Below are 26,546 nucleotides of genomic sequence, written 5' to 3'. Positions count from 1 at the left end.
ATGAGGTGGCCAAATATTTGGAGTCCTCTGTGTTCTTCAGCGAGTACTAAGAACTGTTTGTTCTTAGAATAGAGGATAAGGAGAGACTTCGTTCGGAACAGAGAGACCTAATTTTCAATATGACCTTTCTCTTGCATTTCTAAGAGGATGGTCTCTCAAAAAAAAGATTGGATTTCCTCCTACCATATCTATTGTGTTATAGTCTCCTACATTATTTTAACATTTCTACAAACTTCAGTGTTTTCTTCCCAATGGTACCAATTATATGCATATCCTGGCTTCAGGGCCTGCGCTTACAGGCAATTTACTTTGGGCACGTCATACCTACAAAAATAAGAAATAAAAGTAACACATGGGGCCAACCACTGCAATTCCCATGGCTTCCATATGGTGTCAGCAGTCTATGTTCAAGGTTTCAGGCTTGTAACTTCAAAAACGAATAAGAAATAACAGTTTCAGTAGAGGGACACAGTCTTGGAAATTCGTGTTTCCACGCGCCATGAAGACATTACGCACCTGCTAAAATTGGTTTCCTATTGAACATACTTCTTTCCAAAAGAAATATTATAGTTTGATTACATTTTAGAGCATCTGAGGAGTAAATAGAAGTGTATTTTGACTTGTTGAAACAACGTTTAGGGGTAGATTTTCGGATTCTTTTCTCTGCAAGTTGAACGAGTGGATTACTCAAATCGATGGTGCAAACTAAACAGACTTTTTGGGATATAGTATTTTATCTAACAAAACGACACTACAAGTTATAGCTGGGACCCTTTGGATGACAAGTCCGAAGAAGATTTTCAAAAAAGTAAGTGAATATTTAATCATTATATGTGAATGTATGAAACCTGTGCCGGTGGAAAAATAGTTTGATGTGGGGCGCCATCCTCAAACAATTGCTTGGCATGTTTTCGCTGTAATAGCTACTTTAAATCGGACAGTGCAGTTAGATTAACAAGATTTTAAGCTTCCAGCCAATATAAGACACTTATATGTACATAAATGTTTAAAATCCATAATATTTATGATTATTTATTTGAATTGCGCGTCCTCCAGTTTCACCGGAAGTTGTCCCGCTAGCAGGACACCGATCCTTAAGACATTTTAAAGGCTTGCAAGTAAGTATTTCACTGTAAGATATTTCACACCTGTTGTATTCGGCTCATGTGACAAATAACATTAGATTTATTTATTTTTTTCCCAAAATGGATGATGTTGAGAGATAGATGGGAGGGGTTGAATGGAGCTGAAGGGTGGGACTAATAGCAAGATTAAACATGTAAAACATACGGGGTCTGTAAAATGTATATAGGTTCAGAACTTTTGGGAAATAGCACAGTTACAAATAGAAATCAAACTGCATGGACATCAGAAATAGAGGAAGGACTAAAAACAAACAAAAAATAACTATTGTAAAATAGACTGTCTGTAAAATGTGTATAAGATGTATAAATTGAAGGTAAAAGCCGAGTGTTTATTAGTTTACTCCAATTGGGGGATTGGTGGTAGGGTTTGCAGGGAATAATAAAATAGGTATATTCTTTAAAAAAGTATGTATGTCTATATAGGTATGTGTATGTATATTGTAGTGGAAATTTCCTGTATTTACCAAATCATGAGAGCAAACCACACACAAGTCAGAGTTATCATAAAGTCCATCTTTAATTATATGAGCTCCATCACAACCCTGTGACTCTCAGATTAATTCAGTGTCTATAAATGAATTATCTGAGAGTGCTTACAAAACAGTTCTTAGTATCATTTATAGCCAAGACACACCCATCTGAACTCACATGACAAATAACAGATCTTAGGAACATTACAAAGGAAGACTTTACTTGAGAGGAGTATCCCATAACCAGACAGTATTGGCTATAAATTATCGTTCAGCTTTGTCTCCTAAACTATATTCTTATCTCGCTCTTAGTACCACTCAGGACAAGAGGAGAGAGGAAAAATCTAAGTGAATGGGCTGGGGTGGGATGGCTGCACAAGGTGTGAAGTCTTAGGAGGGCAGTTCTTACAGTATCTACTGTTGTGTATGGGAGATTGAAAGGTGCCATTTCTCAATCGTTATCATACACAACAATACATTTACTCTCTCTAACCACAACTAAAACCCCTTTCTCATTTCAAAAACATATCTGTAAACCTCCCCTAACCCATTGACTTTGTAGCAGGGGAATTTTGTAGACGTGTCTTTGTATTGTGTTTTGAGAATCTGCAGAGTGATTGTGTCTATAGTTTTTATTTTTTATTTCACCTTTATTTAACCAGGTAGGCAAGTTGAGAACAAGTTCTCATTTACAATTGCGACCTGGCCAAGATAAAGCAAAGCAGTTTTGTAAATGACCGAAGTCGAGGATTGGTAGGATGGTCAGTTTTACAAGGGTATGTTTGGCAGCATGAGTGAAGGATGCTTTGTTGCGAAATAGGAAGCCAATTCTAGATTTAACTTTGGATTGGAGATGTTTGATGTGGGTCTGGAAGGAGAGTTTAGTCTAACCAGACACCTAGGTATTTGTAGTTGTCCACGTATTCTAAGTCAGAGCCGTCCAGCGTAGTGATGTTGGGCAGGTGCAGGCAGCGATCGGTTGAAGAGCATGCATTTAGTTTTACTTGTATTTAAGAGCAATTGGAGGCCACGGAAGGAGAGTTGTATGGCATTGAAGCTTGCCTGAAGGGTTGTTAACAGAGTGTCCACAGAAGGGCCAGAAGTATACAGAATGGTGTCATCTGCGTAGAGGTATATCAGAGAATTACCAGCAGCAAGAGCGACATCATTGATGTATACAGAGAAGAGAGTCGGTCCAAGAATTGAACCCTGTGGCACCTCCATAGAGACTGCCAGAGGTCCGGACAGCAGACCCTCTGATTTGACACACTGAACTCTGTCTGAGAAGTAGTTGGTAAACCAGGCGAGGCAATCATTTGAGAAACCAAGGCTGTTGAGTCTGCCAATAAGAATGTGGTGATTGACAGAGTCGAATGCCTTGGCAAGGTTGATGAATACGGCTGCACAGTAATGTCTCTTATCGATGGTGATTATTGATGTCGTTTTTTTTAATGAGCAGGTCAAGCTCTTCTCCCGCTGAAAGGCCTAGCTCTGATGTGGTATTATGGAAGGAGGCTTTCCAAGCACAATAGTTCTCAGGTTTATCATTGAATGTGGTTAACCCTGTAGTGATCAACTGGCTGTGGGCAAGGTACTTGGCAAGGTCGTAGGTGGTGGGGGTTACGCCATGGTCACCTTGAGTAGAGGTTCTGCAGGGGTTCCCATGGGAACGAGTAGGAGACTGCTGGTGACTTCTTTCATCCCTCCATTCCTCTGGTTGTTGGCCTTGCTTGCGCTGGTGAGGGTAGCATGATCTGGTGTAGGCTGTTTGTCTGTCTATGTTTGGTTGGTGGCACAGGGCACATTCCCTAATGTAACCGTGTCGGCAGAGTCACATTCTTCATCCCTCACTCTGAGACTTGAACTAAGGCTAGCATGGTCTATCACAAGGAAGGCGTTTTCTGACATGGGACTGGTGGTGAGACCGTGCCGGCCAAACAAAGATCTACTTCTTTTAGAACTGCCTCCAGTATTTCTGCCTCAGCAGCATCTTTCTCTTTCTCTTCCTGCAGGGCATTCAAGGTAGCTTCGAGGCAGGCCTTCTCAACCTTAATGTCTCTCTCTTTCTTCGCATAAACTGCTCTGGCTTGGGCTGCTTCTGTTTTGGTTCTCGCTTTGGCGATGACGACATTCGTGGCCAAAAGTTTTGAGAATGACACAAATATTAATTTCCACAAAGTTTGCTGCTTCAGTGTCTTTAGATATTTTTGTCAGATGTTACTATGGAATACTAAAGTATATTTACAAGCATTTCATAAGTGTCAAAGGCTTTTATTGACAATTACATGAAGTTGATGCAAAGAGTCTATATTTGCAGTGTTGACCCTTCTTTTTCAAGATCTCTGCAATCTGCCCTGGCATGCTGTCAATTAACTTTTGGGCCACATCCTGACTGATGGCAGCCCATTCTTGCATAATCAATGCTTGGAGTTTGTCTGAATTTGTGGCTTTTTTTTTGTCCACCCGCCACTTGAGGATTGACCACAAGTTCTCAATGGGATTAAGGTCAGGGGAGTTTCCTGGCCATGGACCCAAAATATCAATGTTTTGTTCCCCGAGCCACTTACTTTTGCCTTGTGGCAAGGTGCTCCAACATGGTAGAAAAGGCATTGTTCGTCACCAAACTTCCTGGATGGTTGGGAGAAGTTGCTCTCGGAGGATGTGTTGGTGCCATTCTTTATTCATGGCTGTGTTCTTAGGCAAAATTGTGAGTGAGCCCACTCTCTTGGCTGAGAAGCAACCCCAGACATGAATGGTCTCAGGATGCTTTACTGTTGGCATGACACAGGACTGATGGTGGCGCTGACCTTGTCTTCTCCGGACAAGCTTTTTTCCTGGGGCCCCAAACAATCGAAAAGGTGATTCATCAGAGAAAATGACTTTACCCCAGTTCTCAGCAGTCCAATCCCTGTACCTTTTGCAGAATATCAGTCTGTCCCTGATGTTTTTCCTGGAAAGAAGAGGCTTCCTTGCTGCCCTTCTTGACACCAGGCCATCGTCCAAAAGTCTTCTCCTCACTGTGCATGCAGATGCACTCACACCTGCCTGCTGCCATTCCTGAGCAAGCTATGTACTGGTGGTGCCCCGATCCCGCAACTGAATCAATTGTATTAGATGATCCTGGCGCTTGCTGGACTTTCTTGGGCGCCCTGAAGCCTTCTTCACACCAATTGAACCACTCTCCTTGAAGTTCTTGATGATCCGATAAATGGTTGATTTAGGTGCAATCTTACTGGCAGAAATATCCTGTGAAGCCCTTTTTGTGCAAAGCAATAATGATGGCAAGTGTTTCCTTGCAGGCAACCATGGTTGACAGAGGAAGAACAATGATTCCAAGCACCACCCTCCTTTTGAAGCTTCCAGTCTGTTATTCAAACTCAATCAGCATGACAGAGTGATCTCCAGCTTTATCCTTGTCAACACTCACACCTGTGTTAACGAGAGAATCACTGACATGATGTCAGCTGGTCCTTTTGTGGCAGGGCTGAAATCAGTGGAAATGTTTTTTTGAGATTCAGTTCATTTGCATGGCAGAGAGGGACTTTGCAATTAATTGCAATTCATCTGATCACTCCTCATAACATTCTGGAGTATATGCAAATTGCCATCATACAAACTGAGGCAGCAGACTTAGTGAAAATTAATATTTCTATCATTCTCAACTTTTGGCCACGACTGTATACTAGCCCTTGAACTGGCTGACGATCTCGAACTGACTGATGATTTGTAAGAGCGAGAACTTATAGGGGCGGCAGGTAGCCTAGTGGTTAGACCGTTGGACCAGTAACCGAAAGGTTCCTAGATCGAATCCCCAAGCTGACAAGGCAGTTAACCCTGAACAAGCCAGTTAACCCACTGTTCCTAGGCCGTCATTGTAAATAATAATTTGTTCTCAACTGACTTGCCTAGTTAAATAAAGGTAAAATAGGCTGTGCATCAAATGTGTCTCTTCAATGTTTTTGTCTTGCTGCGTACCATTTTTCCTTTCTACTTTCTGCCATGATGATGTGAGGTAAGTGTGCCACGTAGGGTGAAGACTTAAGCTGGCGAAGTTGTGATGGCTTGCTCTGTTCCGAGCTGACAGCCCCTTAACACTTGAATCCTTGCTGCTCCAAGTGGAGGTTCCTCTCTTACATGTAGCTGTGCCTGTCTTTTCATTATACTGGACTCGTTAAATGTATAGTAGCCCTTATCCAGCTATCCAGTTAGCTAAAGATTCATTCAAATAACTTTGATAAGCAGGGTACCGTTTTGGAAGTTTACTTGAATCACAGTGTGAAACTGCAACCAACACAAAAGTACATGTTTTCAATTATAATAGTATAGAGCACAGAATGTTGTCCACAATAACTGCACCAAATGTACAAAATAAGGAATAAGAGTACTCAATCTAGAGTCAAATATAAAATGAGGTTACTAGAATGCAACTTTATGCTTGATATTGCTCAGCTAGGTTTCCCAAGGGAGAAATAGCACTGAAGATAATGCACTGAAGATAAGTAGCTAACAGCTAACTCAATTCTTCATCTTTTATAGAAACATGAAAATTATGTGATAAACATTTATCTTGCGTTAATAAACAAATGTACTTACCGACATTGCATCTTACAATCCTTCAACGTCCTTCTTTATAAGCTTTGTAACTACTCTGTCACATCTTACACATTGGCTGCGGTTCAAACTCATAAAAGACACACCCTCGTCTACTTACCCTCGACTTATGCACTTGGGGGAATACCCGTCACCATCTAGGAGGGCGGTCCAAATGATTAGCCAAGCAAGGGAAGTTTGCAACGTAAGCCCCTCAGCCCTCGTTTTTAGTCGAGTTTGTACAATTATGTTCATTCCAGGGAATGAAACTCCCCATAATTCAATTCGCGACGATTGTACATCCGCTAAGAAAAGTCCACCAAGACTTAAAAACAACATCAATGGAGAAGTCAGCATACAAGTGTAAGTAAAAACAAATGCAAATAAGTTAGAAATTGTGCTACTAATGCACATGACGGCACAAACACGTCTCGTAAAAAGTAAATATGTTTGGTTATCTTTTGGAAATTGTAGAAATAAAACATTTTCCTTCTTCAAACGTTCCAGGCTAATGCTAGTTAGCTAATTCATTTGCTAGCTATCATACAGTAGGCGTATATTAATAATTAGACATGCAATCATAATTGACTGTAGCGCATATAAAGCACCCACAAGCTACTGGTGGCTGAAAACAATCATCACGGGATGAACGAGTGACGAATTTTCAGGCAAGGGCGGTCCATTTAAAAATCATTCATTCCTCCCTCGCCCTGCAAGTGTATACTCGTCAGACGTCATCAGAAGTGTCCACTTAATTTGAGGGCTGAGGGGATAGGGTGTATCTTTGAAGGCTGCGGAATTTACGGCCAAGGGTGGTCCATTTAAAAATCATCCCTTCCTCCTTTTCACCTTGCCCTGTGTATACTCGTCAGACGTCATGATACTTTATCAGAAGTGTTCACTTAATTTGAGGGCTGAGGGGATAGTGTGTGTCTTAAGCATTTGGACTGGAGCCATTGCTTCACTTCTGAAACTCTTTCCTGTCACATGAGACAAACAAGTAAATTCTACACTGCTGCACTTAAACTGCCACTAGGGGGTGCTAAACAACTAACGTTATCAGATCCAGAACAAAAGGTAGTTTGGTGTAGCACAGAGCATTTTCGACCAACCATAGCGATCTCGTCTTCGATTTGGGGAAACAGGAGTCTCATACAATATCAGTGTCCAGTTGCAGGGGGTCAGTTTGAATTTAAAAAATGCTCCGTTATTAAAATAAAGACCTGGTCTGCACCTTAATGTATTTACTGGCTGTGAGCGAACGAGTGATGCGCATTTGGAGCAATACTGGCTGTATCCAAGGCTCAGCCAATCGTTTACATAATAACAGAATGCAGCACAGCAGCGACTGAAGACAACCAATTTGCTAGTTACAGCATCCGGAACATCAGCTTGCTAGTTACAGCAGCGCGTCCCTGGGCAACAACGACAAGGTAACGTTAGGTGAGAAGCCTGACCACGGAGACGGGGGTGAGAAGGTGATGAAGCATACTTCCTGAGCAGTAACCGGAAAACTACTGGCATTTGGAAAGTTGGAGGTGATGGAGAAATTGTGGTGGAACAAGTATTAGCATTGTTAAGTATCTTCCTAGCTGGATCGAATTCTCCGCTAGCTAGCCAGAGAAATGTTGAGCAACATTAGCCAACTTATCTGATCAAATAATTTAGTTTATGGTGTGAAAATTAGCTTGCTAATAAAGTCAGACAGCTAACGTTACAACATCAGATGAGCTAACATTAGTAACCTAACCAATTATCTATAGTATTAACTGGTAACCGATTTGTTGCCGTTCCTCAACTCAAGTTGTAACGCGTTAGTTGCTTAATGGACCCCTGGTAATCTGTGTGAAATGTTAACTAGCTAACGAATTAACCACTATCTGTTAACTAATGTTTTCCCTCTACAGTTTGTGGTTCATTTTCAGAATTCGATAATTAGGTGAAAATGAGGCGTGAGGTGTGTGTGTGTGTGTGTGTGTGTGTGTGTGTGTGTGTGTGTGTGTGTGTGTGTGTGTGTGTGAAGGGGATTATATATATATTTGACTTAGAAAACATTATTTTAGACACATGCAGCCTTGTGCATTTGATTGATGTCTATAGTGGCCACGAACCCTGGCTAACAAGTTGAATCAGCAATACAAAATTGGGTTTAATTATTTATTTACTAAATACCTAACTAATCACACAGAATTACATATACACAGAATTAATTATACCTTGATTACAAATTATGTCATAAAGGAAACGTCCCTAGCGGGCGGAACAGATTTGACAGCTGGTTACACAAAAGAAAAGGGCTGGGTTTGAGTGAAAGAGCGGGAAGACTGAGGGACAAAGGGAGAAGCTGTGCTATCGTAAATACAGTACAGCATTCTAAATTACCGCCCATTTGGAAAAGGCAAATGCAATAAATAGTTACTCTGAGCTGCGCTTCGGTAGGTTGCTAGTTGATGGAAGGCCGTGTTGCCAAACCGGTCCTTTGTCCTTTGAAGAATGTCTCTGGTGGTCAATTGGATATGTTGTAGTAACATTGTTGTGTGGTAGAGGGGATACTCTGACTGTTCTTTCCTAGCCCGCGTTTGCAGCTGCTGTTGTTAACTCAATGGCTAGGAGGTATCACTTCTGTAGTGAATAAGAATTCAAAGTTCATACCATTCGCAAACAAAGCTCACGCTGAGGTTGGCTTAGTTCTGTAGTTGACATGTTAGTCCTTTTAACGCAGAGGCTGCAGACCTCACGTACTTGGAACAGGAGGTTATATTGTCGTCAAGGCCTTATATAGTGGAGGGAGAAGGGCGTGTTTCACAGTCTACAGCCCATGTCTCTTCACAGGGGCGGGTCACTGATTGAGCAGAGCCCTAACCTTATGAAAACCCAACTCTCTCATTTGGAAGCTAAAATTACATTTAATCTTTCACCAATCATTTTATATTCAAACATTTAAATTGAACAACAATTCCACGTGAATCCGATAACTCTGATGTGTAGATTTTCCACTGTAGAGTTTATGTCCTCCTATCATTGAGGAGAATGTCTCAGATGACAACCGAACTGACATCTTATTCATTAAGTACCACCGCATATGTTCAATTGGTCGGATTACCAGAATATAGTTCATTTCCCCCCACCTTCTGATGTTCCCAGAATCTCTATGTTAACCAAGGGGTTTTCAAATTTCACATCAGTAGGGTAGAGAGAGGAAAAAGGGGGAAAGAGGTATTTATGACTGTCATAAACCTACCCCCAGGCCAACGTGATGACACCTCTATGGGACTCCCAGATGGGATGCAGCCTGGAATTAAATGTTCAAATATGTTGGAATGATGAGTTGCAGGTAGCATGTGTAACAGATGGTAATCGTACTCTCCTTGCGTTGTGTTTTGTCCAAATAAATCACCCCAGCCAGTGGTCCCAGTTGAGCATTATTTATTATCTGTTGTTAAATAGGAAACAGCACATTAGTTGTGCAGGGCTTAATGATGTTGATGGCTGTCAATGGTAAAATCCCTTGCATCGCATTTTCATACTGGGGCATAAACAAAATACAATACAAAATATAACATGTGTAAATACCTGTTGTTAAATAGGAAACAGCACTTTAGTTATGCAGGGCTTAATGTGTTGATGGCAGTCGATGGTAAAATGTGTAGCATGAAAACAACTGTGTTAGCAGTGAGCTTATGTGACCATTACATCGGTGCATGCTAGCTAACACACTTATATACAGCAATCATATACCAAAGCACATACCAGAAAGCCCCTCAATCCCTAACAGGTGCCATATACCCACACATGTATAAATCAGCCATGTAAAGCAAATTTGTACACATTGTAAAATAGAAAATAGTTTTCAGAACGTGACCTAACCCTTGCATCACATTTTCATACTGGGGAGACCTGACATTCGCAATCTCCCCCTATCTGCAAGCGGGGCCAATAACAACACGCCTTATTGTCATCGGAATTGAACCAACCAATAAGAATGCTTGAACATTAAATACACCTTTCTTTAGAGGCAAGTGGAAACATAACCAACCTTGTTAAACATGCATGCTCTGCACTTTATTTGGCTAGTAGGCAAATAGGCCTCTACATTAGGGTATAATGACTCTATGGCTGCATTCCTCCAGAAGGGCTGAGGGGTGCTGCATGGAGATCACAAGCTCTTCAACTGGGGCTCCTGAGTGGCACAGTGGTCTAAGTCACTGCATATCAGTGCAGTCCCTGGTTCAAATCCAGGTTGCATCATATCTCGCCGTGATAGGGAGTCCCATAGGGCAATACACAATTGGCCCAGCATTACAGGGGTATGCTATCATTGTAAATAAAATATGTTCTTAACTGACTTGTCTACTTAAATAAAGGTCAAATAGAAATAGGCTTATGCCAGACTTGGCCGATGTTTAACTCCTCCCTTGTTCCCCTCCCAAAGTCCATATGTTCATGAACCGGTTCATATAAACTATTTTAAATTCTTATTAACCCCTCCTACAGAATATGCTTTGGCAAGATTTTGAGTTAAATAAATGAAAAAATATCCTATAAAACAAAATGAGTGGCTAAGACTGCAGTGAAAATACGTAATTCATAGATTCACCAAACATCTATTTTTATTACTATGTTTCATTATTACTGGTAGATACTACTGGTTATGATTGCAGACAAATCGTAGAGAATGAGATGGTGCAATATTGATAGTCATGTTTTGGGGATGTACACATCACCCAGACATATGCCCATGCTATAGTGATACATCTAAATGACTGAAACGTCACTGTTTTAGGCATAATACAGCCTAGTGCTATCTAAACTTAAACTGGCAAACAAATCCATTACACGATCTACCTAAATGTGAAGTAAACTCCACTGACGAGTAATAGAGAATGGAGACTTTTAACTTGAAAACGTCCAAGATATCTCTTTCCGGTTTCCCTGACTTCCGTTTTTTATGCTGCGTTAGGCTTGTTTGCATAGCACTCCTCCCTCACAAGCTGTTTTGGTGTACGATTTTTTGTATTGTTGGTGAAAACTGCCAAAACTCTGAAAGGTATTTTTGTAGGTCAGAATTGCAAAGACAATATTTGTTCAAGTCCAAAATGTTAGTCCATAATCGTAACATGGTGTTTGTATGTTCAGATGAAATGTCACGTTTAATGCATGGCTTTTCTTACAATCTTAATAATTTACGTGTGGATTTTCTTACGATCCTAACGATACGTGCAACCTTTTGGCAGCTATCTGGCTCCATGAAAAAGTATCTGGAGAAATTCACAAACGAAGATGGCGGTGCAAGAGACAGCTGCCCAACTCTCCATGGCTCTGAAGGTTCAAGAATATCCCACTTTGAAGGTTTGAAATGGCTTATTTGAACGAATATTGAGACGAACCGATTATGATGCAGGCACAAGCTTCAGATTTGTCAAACTAGGCACTAATTTCGATTATTTGGATGACTAGCTAACGTTAGCTAGCGACGCTTGGGACAAGTTTGTTAAACAACGGCTGATGTCAGATGGTGAAGATTAATGCGAACAGATTTGATGGCGTGGTCAGATACACCACATCTCAACCTATTAGTTGATAACCTCCAATCGTCTCGATAATTGACTATTTACTAACTTTATCTAAACAGATAATTTCGTAGTCATTACTTTTGCTAGCCAGCCAGTTTAATCAGCTATGTTGATACCTAGCTAGGCTAACTAGCAAACTTTAACTAACTAACGTTAGCTGGTTCTCCGTCGATATTATTCTGTGGCGTGGGAAGCCACCTATTCATAGCTAACTATTTTCTATCTTACATTTATTTAACTACGTTAGTTAGATAACTAGCTAATAGAGGCATTGAGGTGCATCCCACTTACGTTAGCTATTCACGTTTGTTTCCAAATTCTCCATAGCTTGTGAAATCAACATGGCATGAAGGGTCGTCACCAGCTGCGAGGTAGTTAGCTCTCTAGTAAATCCAAAGCAACATGATGCATACTAGTCAGTTGATCGTTTGGAGCTGTATAATTGTGCTCTGTACGTGACCAGTAGCTATAGCAAGATTGCGCTAGCTAGATAGCGCTTTTTCCCTATCGAGCTATGTCCTCAAGGTACTACCTCAATATGGCTGAGAAGATTCAGTCTGCAGCCATATCACACTGCGACACTATTGGTCTGTGGCTGCTGCCATATACGGCTAATGTTTTGCTTTGTTAGTGGCCATTTTACCAGAATAGTTATTTAATTCATTAAGGGTTGCAAGAGTAATTGTATGCTATTTGAGTAGTTATGTTAGCATAATTAGACGGTTATGTAAGATTGCTGTTCTGTGTTGATGCCTTAGTGATTGGTTGGAAAGTGTCATATATTGGTGGATATGTTCTCAAGTTATGTGTCAAATAATTGGAAACTTCAGCCAAAGAATGATTATTAGATAGTCCGAATGTACTACCGAAGCCTCCTCACTTAGGTTTTACATTGTTCATTTGTACAGGTACCATATGAAACTCTGAACAAGCGCTTCAGAGCTGCACAGAAGAACATTGACCGGGAGACGAGTCACGTAACCATGGTGGTGGCAGAGCTGGAGAAGACCCTCAGCAGTTTCCCAGTGGTGGATTCTGTGGTGTCCCTTCTGGATGGGGTGGTGGAGAAGCTCAGTGCCCTGAAGAGAAAGGTAGGTTCACCCAGTTGTTCTCAGAACAATTAGCATTGGAATATTGCTGTGCATTTTTTAAAATGGTATTCCTCCTCCAACCCCAGATAGCTTAGCTACTGCTATTTCAGGGAGAATTTCTGAAAATTAGCCACCTTTACATGTTTTCAAATCCAAACACTTGTCAAATATTGTATTTTTATTGAGCGATTTCCAAGACAGAATAATGATTCATCATCATGAAACTTAGTAGAAAAATATAGCAGTAAAATACAATACAAAGAGAGGACCCAGCAGAGCAGAGATACTGCATGTTGTAAGTATACAAAATCTAAATGGTGGATGTTGTGTAGGCTGCTGAGTCCATCCAGGCTGAGGATGAGAGTGCTAAGCTGTGTAAGCGGAGGATTGAACACCTGAAGGAACACAGCAGCGACCAACCAGCAGGCGTCAACGTCTGGAAGAAGAAACGAATGGACCGCATGATGGTAGAACACTTGCTGCGGTGTGGCTATTACAACACAGCGGTCAAACTGGCACGGCAAAGTGGCATTGAGGTGCATCCCACTTCTTTCTGTCAACATGTCATCTTATATACATGGATGCTACAATCGAGTTCCTTATTCCTTACAGAAAGCGACTTCTGTGGTATCTCAAATTGCTTGTAGAGCTCCTAGTATTTCAATTGCTTAGGGAACTACATGTGCTGTCTCTATTTGACATAACCCCGCTTTCCCCCTGTTCTCCAGGATCTGGTCAACATTGAAATGTTCCTCACAGCCAAAGAGGTGGAGGAGTCACTGGAGCGACAGGAAACAGCCACCTGTTTGGCCTGGTGCCATGACAACAAGTCACGCCTCCGCAAGATGAAGGTGAGCCATGTCTGTTAGTAGATCACAATGGCAGTGTCTCATACATTACGTTATATATGAACTCATTGATGCTTTTCCTTCCAGAGCTGCTTGGAGTTTAGCCTGCGAATCCAGGAGTTTATCGAGCTCATTCGACAGAACAAGCGCATGGACGCTGTCAGGTAGGAATCTGTTTAAACTGCCATAGCACATCCTATATTAAAATATTCAGGTTAATGTTGAAACATATATTCATAGTTGAAATGAGAACAATCATGAACCATGTTTCTCACAGACATGCGCGGAAGCACTTCAGCCAAGCGGAGGGGGGTCAGCTGGACGAAGTGCGGCAGGTTATGGGCATGCTGGCGTTCCCCTCAGACACCCATATCTCCCCTTATAAGGTAATACCATAGTAGTGATCTCTAGTGTGTATGCACTCGCATATGCCTCCTTTGTAGGGTTGGGTTAAATGCGGAAGACACATTTCAGTTGTACAACTGACTAGGTATCCCCCTTCCTTGCAAGCACAATTCGATACGCATCTAGATACATGGACTCCGATATAGGAATTCTACTTTTAATTTGAAAATATTGCACTAACAATTGTTGCATGAACACATTCATTTTTCACACTAAATTAATATATTATGCTCAGGAGCTGAGCTAGGTCTGTCTGAGCTGACTTCTCTGAGCTGTGTGTGTGTGTGAGCATGATGTAGTGTGTGAGCTGAGCCATAGAGCAGACTGAGCATCTACCACTATCAGATTGGGGGGGTGGGGAGGCGCAACTAGTGTGCTCACGTGCTCTCTAAAAGGACGTTCGTATTAAAAGGAGGAGGAAAAGCGGCATTATTACCCCGGTACAGTAGAGTGAGATGAGCTGGTATTAGCCATCTATGGCCAAACAAGGAAGACACGTGCTGGAGAATAAGAGTACACAGAGAGACAATTGACTGGAGTTGTGCAAATTCCCCGGGATCTAGATTTTCTGTACCAAGCAACACATGACAGGCGAGATACGGAGACTGAGAAGATGCTCGCTACATGTTGACAATTGTGGACTTAGGGGTATATGGCCGAGAGAACTATGGTGAGTGTTTCAAGAGCTCATTTGGGTCCAAACTGCTGCAGAAGACCCTCGATTTTTTCCACTGCAAGTTATCCTGCCAGGTACCACAACGCCAAGTCCTTGTGTTTTCCTGGGGGATAGCTTCCCCCTACATGAGAACTGCATGTGCCCTTATTCAGGTATGTTGATAATAGCATGTTGGAGACTGTTTCACTTTTTCTGTTTTCTAATTTCCCTTGTTAACGATTACTTGTATTCACCTCTATGAGAAATGCCATTTTTATCAAGGCGTTTGGAGTATGGTTTCTGGAAAATGGGATGGTGTTTTTGTTTACCATATGTATATTATTTCTGACATATATTCTCTTGTTACCACTCACTCACAGGTGTCCGTCTCAATGAACCTGAGGGTACCTGGAACTATCGCCACTCTGTCGGAGAGTCAGATAATGCGTGCGGGATCATGGCTGCAAGGATGAAGATTCTTGGTCATCTAATCGGGTTTATCCCTGAAAAAGCTAAGGGCTTGTGTTGCCCTCCTGAACTACCTGTCCTCCACAGATTAAGCTCATGAGCCAAATGCAAGAATCGTGGCTCCCTCTTTTGTTGACACCCCCTCCCTTCTGGCAACTACCAACCTGGAGAGTGGAAGAGGGTTGTCCCCTGAGACAACCAAGCCAGTGTGACAGGCTTGCAAGTTAAACAAGTGGGAAGCTCTTCCATAGCAGGAAGACATGGTTAGGAGAGGACAACTCAACCCAAGACCATCAATGATTCATAAAAGATCTTTGTTTGGACTTCTCACATACACACCCCTTGATGGATGCATATACTCAGTTATTTGTGTGCACTGTGAACCAAAGTACTTTGTACTAAAATGTGGAGTTTTATTCTTGTTAATAAAATGAAGCCTGATGTCTGTGTGGAGTAATTTCGATTATATTGAACTACGCCACAAGTAGAAGGCAGTCTGTAAAGTCTGTGGCATACAGCTCTTCTGTACTTTGTCAGCACTTTATGTTCAAATAGAATGCATTGAGATAATGAAATATCAACAGAGCTTTTTCAGCACACAAAAATAAACCTTTATTCTCACTTCTGGACTTTGAAAGTAAACCACAATACAAATATTAATGAGCACTAGAAATATTTTTGGGAAATTAGTAAAACACTGTTTGGAATAAAATGGAGGTGAAAGGAGGCCGATAACCAGTCAGTACTGGGAGCAGAGGTAGTGCTTGGGGCCGGTGAACAACCAGATACTGTCCATTCACTGTTTGTTCCTTGAAAAATAAAGTAGATGGCTATTTAGTACACATAATGATCAATAAACATCAAATATCATGAACTGAGACAATCGACTAATGTTGCCAACGTTTGAGCAGAGTTCAGTAGGCCTGGCCTTAGCTACTCAACTCTGCTCAAACGTTTGCAACATTTTGACTAGTTGGACCTTGCTATAAAACTTTGACTTTGGTGTTACCAATTTTGAAGCTTATGATTTTCTTTCTCTGATAAAATGATATTTGTTAAAGTTATAAAGCTCTTTTGCTAGTTGGCTTGTTTTTTCTGCTGCTAGGCTAGCTAGCCACTAGCCAGCTAAGTAGCTGACACTAGCTTTTGTTAGCAAAACATGGCTACTCTACTTGTCGACTACAATAGAAAATACAACATAGCTCATTCTTTTGTGAAGACTGCATTTTTCTTTCAGTCTTCACGTGCCAAACAAGCAGGCAGCATCTCCACTGCGATCCTTGTTTCTTTGCCTTGAACTTATTGTGAACCGTACTCCACTTTTTCGAACAAATGGTTGGGTCGGAACCGAGCATGCTCCGAAATCTACCTACCTACCTCATCCCCATACTGACCCAGGAAAATACATTAGTTGTCCCTCAATTAATAAAGCCTATGACTTAATATTGCAAAAATCAATTTACAAACATCTGAAGGTGCTGCATCTCCCGCACTGTGAGCACAGTTGTTATCTGAGTTATGGGTCAATGTCATGCGCAGTTACATGCATAAAAGTTTGATAGGCTGAAGGAGAGAATGCATCAATTCAGTCAGAAAATATTCAAGTTATTTTCGGAATAAGACAGAAAAAAAGTTGGTTTTATAACCGATGCATGCTTAATTTGGATCGGGACCGATCCGTATCTGTGAATCGTTAAATCCCTACTTTGTGCATGTCAAAATACTGTAGACCTATGATCTGTATACATCTGGCCCTTCTTTGGACACTGTTAATAAACCTCCAAACTAGCTTCAATGCCATACAACATTCCTTCCGTGGCCTCCAACTGCTTTTAAACGCTAGTAAAACTAAATGCATGCTCTTCAACCGATTGCTGCCCGACGAGCATCACTACTCTGGAAGGTTCTGACTTAGAATATGTGGACAACTACAAATACCTAGGTGTCTGGTTAGACTGTAAACTCTCATTCCAGACTCGCATTAAGCATCTCCAATCAAAAATTCAATCTAGAATTGGCATCCAACAAAGCCTCCTTCACTCATGCTGCCAAACATACCCTCGTAAAACTGACTATCCTACCGATCCTTATTAACTTTGGTGATGACATTTACAAAATAGCCTCCAACACTCTACTCAGAAAACAGGATGTAGTCTATCACAGTGCCATCCATTTTGTCACCAAAGCCCCATATACTACCCAGCACCTGCGACAGGTATGCTCTCGTTGGCTGACCCTCGCAACATATTCGTCGCCAAACCCACTGGCTCCAGGTCATCTATAAGTCTTTGCTAGGTAAAGCCCCGCCTTATCTCAGCTCACTGGTCACCATAGCAACAGACACCCGTAGCTCGCGCTCCAGCAGGTATATTTCACTGGTCATCCCCAAGGCCAACACCTGCTTTGGCCGCCTTTCTTTCCAGTTCTCTGCTGCCAATGACTGGAACGAATTGCAAAAATCACTGAAGCTGGAGACTCATATCTCCCTCTCTAACTTTAAGCATCAGCTGTCAGAACAGTTTACTGATCACTGTACCTGTTCACAGCCTATCTGTAAATAGCACACCCAATTACCGCATCCCCATTTTTTATCTTGTTGCTCTTTTGCACCCCAGTATCTCTACTTGCACATTATCATCTGCTCATCTATCACTCCAGTGTTAATGCTAAATTGTAATTACTTCACCACTATGGCTTATTTATTGCCTTTACATCCCTAATCTTCTACATTTGCACACACTGTACATAGATTTTTCTATTGTGTTATTGACTGTACGTTTATGTGAAACTTTGTGTTGTTTTTGTCGCACTGCTTTGCTTTATCTTGGCCAGTTGTGAATGAGAACTTGTTCTCAACTTGCCTACCTGGTTAAATAAAGGTGGAATAAAAATGGTCTGATTATCTCTTTGTCAATCAACCCTCACAGGATCTCCTGGATCCAGCCCGCTGGAAAATGCTGATCCAACAGTTCAGATACGACAACTACAGATTACATCAGCTGGGCAACAACTCTGTGTTTACCATCACACTCCAGGCCGGCTTGTCTGCTATCAAAACTCCGTATCCTTTCTGGTCACCGCTCTGTGCTCCTTAGTTTTGCTATTTCTGGTAGGAACATAATTTTTTATTTAATCAATCAATAAAATGTATTTATGAAGCTCTTTTTTACATCAGCCGATGTCACAAAGTGCTATACAGAAACCCAGCCTAAAACCCTAAACAGCAACGATGCAGATGTAGAAGAACGGTGGCTAGGAAAAACTCCCTAGAAAGGCAGGAACCTAGGAAGAAACCTAGAAAGGAACCAGGCTCTGAGGGGTGGCCAGTCCTCTTCTGGCTGTGCCGGGTGGAGATTATAATAGTACATGGACAAGATGTTCAAACGTTCATAGATGGCCAGCAGGGTCAAATAATAATAATCACAGTGGTTGTAGAGGGTGCAACATGTCAGCAGCTCAGGAGTAAATGGCAGTTGGCTTTTCATAGCCGAACATTCAGAGTTAGAGACAGCAGGTGTGGTAGAGAGAGAGTTGAAAACAGCAGGTCCGGGACAAGGTAGCACGTCCGGTGAACAGGTCAGGGTTCCATAGCCGCAGGCAGAACAGTTGAAACTGGAGCAGCAGCACGACCAGGTGGACTGGGGACAGCAAGGAGTCATCAGGCCAGGCAGTCCTGAAGCATGGTCCTAGGGCTCATGGCCTCTGAGGAGAGAAAGAGAGAGCGAGAGAATTAGAGGGAGCATACTTAAATTCACACAGGACACTGGATAAGACAGGAGAAATACTCCAGATATAACAGACTGACCCTAGCCCCCCCGACACAAACTATTTCAGCATAATTACTGGAGGCTGAGACAGGAGGGGTCGGGAGACACTATGGCCCCGTCCGACTATACCCCCGGACAGGGCCAACCAGGCAGGATATATCCCCACCCACCTTGCCAAAGCACAGCCCCCACACCACTGGAGGGATATCTTCAACCACCAACTTACTACCCTGAGACAAGGTAGAGTATAGCCCACGAAGATCTCCCCCACGGCACGAAGCCAAGGGGGCGCCAACTCGAACAGGAAGATCACGTCAGAGACTCAACCCACTCAAGTGACACACCCCTCCTAGGGACGGCATGGAAGAGCACCAGTAAGCCAGTGACTCAGTCCCCGTAATAGGGTTAGAGGCAGAGAATCCCAGTGTAGCGAGGGAAACCGGCCAGGCAGAGACAGCAAGGGTGGTTCGTCACACCCGGGCCTTTCCGTTCACCTTCACACCCCTAGGCCAGACTACACTCTTCAATAAAGACTTAAAGGTCGAGACCGAGTCTGCGTCTCTCACATGAATAGGCAGACCATTCCATAAAAATGAGCTCTATAGGAGAAAGCCCTGCCTCCAGCTGTTTGCTTAGAAATGCTAGGAACAATTCGAAGGCCTGCATCTTGTGACTATAGCTGTATGTATGGCAGGACCAAATCAGAAAGATAGATAGGAGCAATCCCATGTAGTGCTTTGTAGGTTAGCAGTTAAACCTAGAAATCAGCCCTAGCCTTAAACAGTTAGCCACTGTAGAGAGGCTAGAATTGGAATAATATAATACATTTTTTGGTTCTAGTCAAGATTATTGCTTCCGTGTTTAGAACTAAATTAAGTTTATTTAGTGCTTTATCCAGAAAGTAGATTTTTGCAGTAGTCTAATCTAGAAGCATGGATACATTTTTGGACATAAAGTTTCTGATTTTTGCAATGTTACATAGATGGAAAAAAGCTATCCTCGTCAAAAGAGAGATCAGGGTCCAGAGTAACGCCGAGGTCCTTCACAGTTTTATTTGAGACGACTGTACAACCATCAAAATTAATTGTGAGATCCAACATAATATCTCTTTGTTTCTTGGGACCTAGAATTAGCATCTCTGTTTTGTCCGAGTTTAAAAGTAAAACATTTGCCGCCATCCACTTCCTTATGTCCGAAACACTGGCTTCCACAGAGGGCTATTTTGGGGCTTCACCATGTTTCATCGAAATGTACCGTTCGCATAGAAATGTGTCGTTCGCATAGAAGTGAAAGTTAACATTGTCTTTCGGAATGACATCACCAAGAGGTAAACTATATAGTGAAAACAATAGAGGTCCTAAAACGGAACCTTGAGGAACACCGAAATTTACACATTTGGGTTTCCAATCTCTTCAAAAGAATGTGGTGATTGATGGTATCTAAAGCAGCACTAAGGTCTAGGAGCACGGGGACAGATGCAGCGCCTTGGTCTGACGCCATTAAAGGTTAATTTACCACCTTCACGAGTGCATTCTCAGTGCTATGATGGGGTTAAACCGAAGCGTTTCGTATACATTGTTTGTCTTCAGGAAGGCAGTGAGTTGCTGCGCAACAGCTTTTTCAAAATGTTTTGAGAGGAATGGCAGATTTGATATAGGCTGATAGTTTTTTATATTTTCTGGGTCAAGGTTTGGCTTTTTCAGGAGAGGCTTTATTACTGCCACTTTTAGTGAGTTTGGTACACATCCGGTGGATAGAGAGACGTTTATTATGTTCAACATAGGAGGGATAAGCACAGGAAGCAGCTCTTTCATTGGTTTAGTTGGAATAGGTTCCAGTATGCACCTTGAAGGTGTAGAGGCCATTACTATTTTCATCAATGTGTCAAGAGATATAGTATTAAAAACCTTGAGTGTCTCCCTTGATCCTAGATCCTGGCAGTGTTGTGCAGACTCAGGACAACTGAGCTTTGGAGAAATATGCAGATTTAAAGAGGAGTCTGTAATTTGATCTTTTCGTAAAAGAAGTTCATGAATTTCTCACTGCTGAAGTGAAAGCCATCCTCTCCTGGGGAATGCTGCGTTTTAGTTAGCTTTGCGACAGTATCAATAAGAAATGTAGGATTGTTCTTATTCTCCTCAATTAAGTTGGAAAAATAGGATGATCGAGCAGCAGTGAGGGCTCTTCGATACTGCACAGTGCTGTCTTTCCAAGCGAATCGGAAAGATTTCCAGTTTGGTGTAGCGCCATTTCCTTTCCAAATTTCTGGAAGCTGGCTTCAGGGTTCGGGTATTTTCTGTATACCAGGGAGCTAGGTTCTTATGACAAATGTTTTTTGTTTTTAGAGGTGCGACTGCATCTAGAGTAATACTCAAGGTTAAATTAAATTCCTCAGTTAGGTGGTTAACCGATTGTTGTATTCTGACGTCCTTGGGTAGGGAGTCTGGAAGGGCATCTAGGAATCTTTGGGTTGTCAGAGAATTTATAACACAGCTTTTGATGAGCCTTGGTTGGGGTCTGAGCAGATTATTTGTTGCGATTGCAAACGTAATAAAATCGTGGTCCGATAGTCCAGGATTACGAGGAAAAACATTAAGATCCACAATATTTATTCCACGGGACAAAACACGATCTAGAGTATGACTGGCGCTGAGTAGGTCCGGAGACATGTTGAACAAAACCCACCGAATCGATGATGTCTCCGAAAGCCTTTTGTAGTGGCTCTGTGGACTTTGACATGTGAATATTAAAGTCACCAAAAATGTGAATATTATCTGCCATGACTACAAAGTCCGGTAGGAATTCAGGGAACTCAGTGAGGAATGCTGTATATGGTCCAGGAGGCCTGTAAACAGTAGCTATAAAAAGTGATTGAGTAGGCTGCATAGATTTCATGACTAGAAGATCAAAAGACGAAAACACAGTCATTTTTTTTTGTCAATTGAAATTTGGTATCGTAAATGTTAGCAACACCTTCGCCTTTGCGGGATGTATGGGGTATATGGTCACTAGTGTAACCAGGAGGGGAGTCCTCATTTATCACAGTAAATTCATCATGCTTAAGCCATGTTTCAGTCAGGCCAATCACGATTAAGATTATGATCAGTGATTATTTCATTGACTATAACTGCCTTGGAAGTGTGGGATCTAACATTAAGTAGCCCTATTTTGAGATGTGAGGTATCACAATCTCTTTCAATAATGACAGGAATGGAGGAGGTCTTTATTCCAGTGAGATTGCTAAAGCGATCACTGCCATGTTTAGTTTTGCCCAACCTAGATCGAGGCACGGACACGGTCTCAATGGAGATAGCTGAGCTGACTACACTGACTGCTAGTGGCAGAATCCACTAAGCTGGCAGGCTGTCTATCAGCTATAAGAGTTGGAGCCCTGTCTATTTTCATAGATAAGATGAGAGCACCCCTCCAGCTAGGATGGAGTCTGTCACTCCTCAGCAGGCCAGGCTTGGTCCTGTTTGTGGGTGAGTCCCAGAAAGAGGGCCAATTATCTACAAATTCTATCTTTTGGGTGGGGCAGAAAACAGTTTTCAACCACCGATTGAGTTGTGAGCCTCTGCTGTAGAGCTCATCACTCCCCCTAACTGGGAGGGGGCCAGAGACAATTACTCGATACCGACAACTTTCTAGCTGATTTACATGCTGAGGCTGGCTATGTTGTGCTTGGTGACCTCTTGACTGTTTCATCCTAACATCGTTGGTGCCGACGTGGATAACAATATCCCTATACTCTCTACACTTGCCAATTTTAGCTTTAGCCAGCACCATCTTCAGATTAGCCTTAACGTCAGTAGCCCTGCCCCCCTGGTAAACAGTGTATGATCGCTGGATGATTTTTAAAAGTCTAATACTGCGGGTAATGGAGTCGCCAATGAATTCAATTTGTCAGAGCTAATGCTGGGAGGCTTCGGACCCCATAACAGGTGGAAGAGAGACCAGAGAAGGCCTCTGACTCCGACTTGTTGTTTAATGGGGAGAACCGGTTGAAAGTTTCTGTCGGCTGAATGAGCGACACCGGTTGAGCATTCCTACAGCATTTCCTTCCAGAAGCCATGAGAAAATTGTCCGGTTGCGGGGACTGTGCGAGGGGACTTATACTACTATCTGTACTTATTTGTGGCTCAGACGCTGTTTCATCCTTTCCTGCACTTAAATTACCCTTGCCTAACGATTGCGTCTGAAGCTGGGCTTGCAGCACGGCTGTCCTCACCATACGGCGATTGTTCCTGTATATTATGAGTACAGCAACTGCAATTAGAAGGCATAATGTTAATATTACTACTTAGTTTCGGCTGGTGGAGGTCCTGTAGAACCATGTCCAGATAAAGCGTCCGGGGTGAAAAAGTTGAATGAAACAAGTCAAGCGAGGGGGAAAAAAGAATCATTTTAAAACGGTAATTAAAATGTAAAAACCGTAAAGTTGGCAGGTAGCAAAGTGACGCTAGCAAAATGCACAGCAGCACGTAAACAAGTCCACAAGTTATTTATTTGACTAGGCAATGCAGTTAACCTCTAGTGACACCGCATCCCGTGAACGGGACCGTTGTCATCATCTGACACTAATTAGCATAACGCAACGGACATAAATATTACTAGAAAATATTCCTATTCATGAAAATCACAAATGAAAAATATTGAGACACAGCGTAGCCTTTTGTTAATCACCCTGTCATCTCAGATTTTCAAAATATGCTTTACAGCCAAAGCTAGACAAGCATTTGCGTAAGTTTATCGATAGCCTAGCATAGCATTTTGTCCAGCTAGCAGCAGGTAACTTGGTCACGGAAATCAGAAAAGCAATCAAATTAAATCGTTTACCTTTGATGAGCTTCGGATGTTTTCACTCACGAGACTCCCAGTTAGATAGCAAATGTTCCTTTTTTCCAAAAATATTATTTTTGTTAGCGAAATAGCTCCATTTGTTCTTCACGTTTGGCTGAGAAATCGCCAGGAAATTGCAGTCACGAAAATGGCGAAAAATATTCCAAATTAGCTCCATAATATCGACAGAAACATGGCAAACGTTGTTTATAGTCAATCCTCAAGGTGTTTTTCAAATATCTATTCGATAATATATCCATCGGGACAGTAGGACCGATTGGAGTAATGGCTACCTCTGTATGTTACGCGAGAATCTCTCTGGGAGCATCAGGTGACCACTTGCGCAATGTAGCCGCCTATGGGTATTCTTCAACATAAATGCGTAAAACTATGTCACAATGCTGTAGACACCTCCGGGAATACGGAGAAAGAGTAATCTGGTTGATAGCCCAGTCAATGCTCAATAGGGACACATTGGAACGCAGCGCTTTCAAAACATGAGGTACTTCCGGATTGGATTTTTCTCAGGCTTTCGCCTGCAACATCAGTTCTGTTATACTCACAGGCAATATTTTTACAGTTTTACAGCTTTCTATCCTAAGCTGTCAATTATATGCATATTCTATAGCATCTTGTCCTCACAAATAATCCCGTTTACTACGGGAACGTTTTTTAAATTTAAAAAAAAAATGAAAATACCCCCTAGTCACAAAAGGTAAGAACAAATTCTTATTTAGAATGACGGCGTACACCGCTGCGCCACTTGGGAGCAGTGGTTTGTCGTCTGCTTTTTTTGCTGACGTGCTTTCTGTCTCCTTTTGGTTGTGATGGCAGACCTTATCCAAAACCGCACATCAGGGTACATAAGTCTTAAAAATGTGGCTCAATGTGTTCTGCCACAGACCTCCAGCTGTGAAGCAATGGAATGTAAAGCAAAATTATCAAATTTCATCCCTTAACCTTTCTGCTCCCAGTCAGTGCTATAAGGAAGATAGCACCTCCATAAACCCTGACTGCCCTGTGTGTAGCAAGTCCCTGAACAAACTGGCCCAGCCCCTGCCCATGGCACACTGTGCCAACTCCCGTCTGGTGTGCAAAATCTCTGGGGAGGTGATGAACGAGAACAACCCACCCATGATGCTGCCCAACGGCTATGTGTATGGATACAATGTGAGTCTCGACATCCCACACATTTTTTATTTACAATGGCAATGGAATAATATTCATTGTTTTCATTTATTATTGATATTAATAATTTGTCCTTCCTTTTCTAGTCTCTTCTATCAATTCGCCAAGATGACAAGGTGATCTGCCCCAGAACCAAAGAAGTCTACAACTTCTCTCAGGCTGAGAAGGTGTACATCATGTGATGGGGTGGATACTGGATCTCATGTGATGCATACACCTCTGCAGTGGATCCCCCAGCAGAGCCTCCAGCCCCCATGTGACTCAGCCAAACCCCCTCCCAGACTTGCCAAACCTGCCTCCCACTATGGAGAGCAGGGCCAAAATCACCTTGGGTAGATTTTTGAAACTGGACTAATTAACAGACTTATATTTAAAGTGTTGATGTTCTGACTTTTATTTAACTTGCAGTCCAACCAGCAGCGTGGAACATTATAACTCGGTGTTGCTCCAATATGATAAGAGCTTATCTTTTGTCGTTTTACCTTAGATAAATCAGACTTACTTCAATCAGAACCACAGGCTGATCACCTTGGTGTTTTACATGATAGCATTCATTTCATGATGCGCACAATTTACATAATTTCTGTGTAGCCGTGGGGGATAAATAGAAACACCTTAAAATTGGTAATATTGTGTTTGTCCCCTACTGTGAAATCTGTGATTGCAGATCTGGGACGATACACTTGATAATGTAAATACTAGCGCATTGAGCATTTGTGTGCAGATTCAGGTCTTTCAAAATGTTATAGGAAACGTTTTAAGAAAACTCCTCCTAGACCTTCCACTGGTCAGGCTTGAACAGTCTCACTGTTGTTGCTTGAAATATGGTATGGCAACCTTGTACACAGACCTAATGTAAACTCTACTACACTTTTGAGTATCATTGTGGATTTGTGTCCTACATGGGAACATGCCAGGTCTGCTCACCACCTGAAGTGGACCTTGACGAATGGTGTAACTTACAAAATACTTTTTTTCAGAAGGATGGGTTAATTCATCAGTGTACTTTTGATATTTAGTTCAAACAACTCTGACATAGTCAAAATACTGATTGACTTAATTTCATACATATCTTTCAACGATGAACATTGCATTGTAATTAAAGAGAATTTTGATTATATTTTTTGCTCTTCATTTTGTATTATCTATTGCCGATTTTAAGACATTTTGTATGACTAACACAAATTGCTGCAGATTTCTCAAGTGGCTATAGTTGGTCCAAGGAGTTCCTTGAAATGAGCAAGGGTCACCTTAACATATGTTTCAGTACCTACCATCTCTCCCACCTTTTTTTTCTTCCCATCTTGGTTGGTTGCTTCTGAACTGTTTAGTATTGTTATTGTAGAGAGGCTTTAGAAACTGATGATGCATGTTTATATTGGTAGGATAGATTAATTATTGACAATAAAATTGTTTTACTACATTTGGGTCCTGTCTTTCTTTCTATCCACCCAACATCTCCATAGAAGTTAAAGTGCTGCTTTATCAGATTGAATATGACAGTGAG

At 41.9% G+C, this 26,546-nt stretch overlaps 2 protein-coding genes across 4 annotated transcripts in view; one reads left to right on the top strand and one right to left on the bottom strand.

Moving 5' to 3' along the window:
* LOC115130467 (C-terminal-binding protein 1-like) overlaps positions 1-12,318 on the bottom strand; it is a 34,091-nt gene extending 21,773 nt beyond the window's left edge. The window contains exon 1 of the mRNA XM_029661642.2: positions 12,070-12,318. The gene's annotated coding sequence lies outside the window, so the exon portion shown is untranslated. The remainder of the gene's footprint in view (positions 1-12,069) is intronic.
* Positions 546-26,462, top strand: LOC115130468 (E3 ubiquitin-protein transferase MAEA-like). 3 transcript variants are annotated; one of them, XM_065019573.1, is made up of 10 exons: positions 546-808; positions 11,440-11,554; positions 12,687-12,869; positions 13,202-13,405; positions 13,598-13,720; positions 13,805-13,881; positions 13,995-14,103; positions 18,173-18,306; positions 24,826-25,021; positions 25,126-26,462. In XM_065019573.1, exons 2-10 carry the CDS (start codon positions 11,486-11,488, stop codon positions 25,219-25,221), a joined length of 1,191 nt encoding a protein of 396 aa, XP_064875645.1. In that variant the 5' UTR covers positions 546-808; positions 11,440-11,485; the 3' UTR covers positions 25,222-26,462. The 3 variants fall into 3 exon arrangements, with proteins under 3 accessions (XP_064875645.1, XP_029517503.1, XP_029517504.1); XM_029661643.1 differs by lacking the exon at positions 546-808 and adding an exon at positions 11,144-11,252; XM_029661644.2 differs by lacking the exon at positions 546-808 and adding an exon at positions 11,147-11,303.
* Positions 26,463-26,546: the final 84 nt, after the last annotated feature.

Source organism: Oncorhynchus nerka, linkage group LG6 (genome assembly GCF_034236695.1).
Source record: "Oncorhynchus nerka isolate Pitt River linkage group LG6, Oner_Uvic_2.0, whole genome shotgun sequence".
Classification (NCBI taxonomy): Eukaryota; Metazoa; Chordata; class Actinopteri; order Salmoniformes; family Salmonidae; genus Oncorhynchus; species Oncorhynchus nerka.
Note: the sequence above shows the minus strand (reverse complement) of the source record. Positions and strands in the feature narration are given on the sequence as shown.

Coding starts and splice junctions, on each gene's coding strand:
- LOC115130468 (XM_065019573.1), top strand. CDS start 11,486: ATGGCGGTGCAAGAGACAGCTGCCCAACTCTCCATGGCTCTGAAGGTT. Junction 18,307..24,825: donor TTGTCTGCTATCAAAACTCC/GTATCCTTTCTG, acceptor TTCTGCTCCCAG/TCAGTGCTATAAGGAAGATA. Junction 25,022..25,125: donor GCTATGTGTATGGATACAAT/GTGAGTCTCGAC, acceptor TTCCTTTTCTAG/TCTCTTCTATCAATTCGCCA.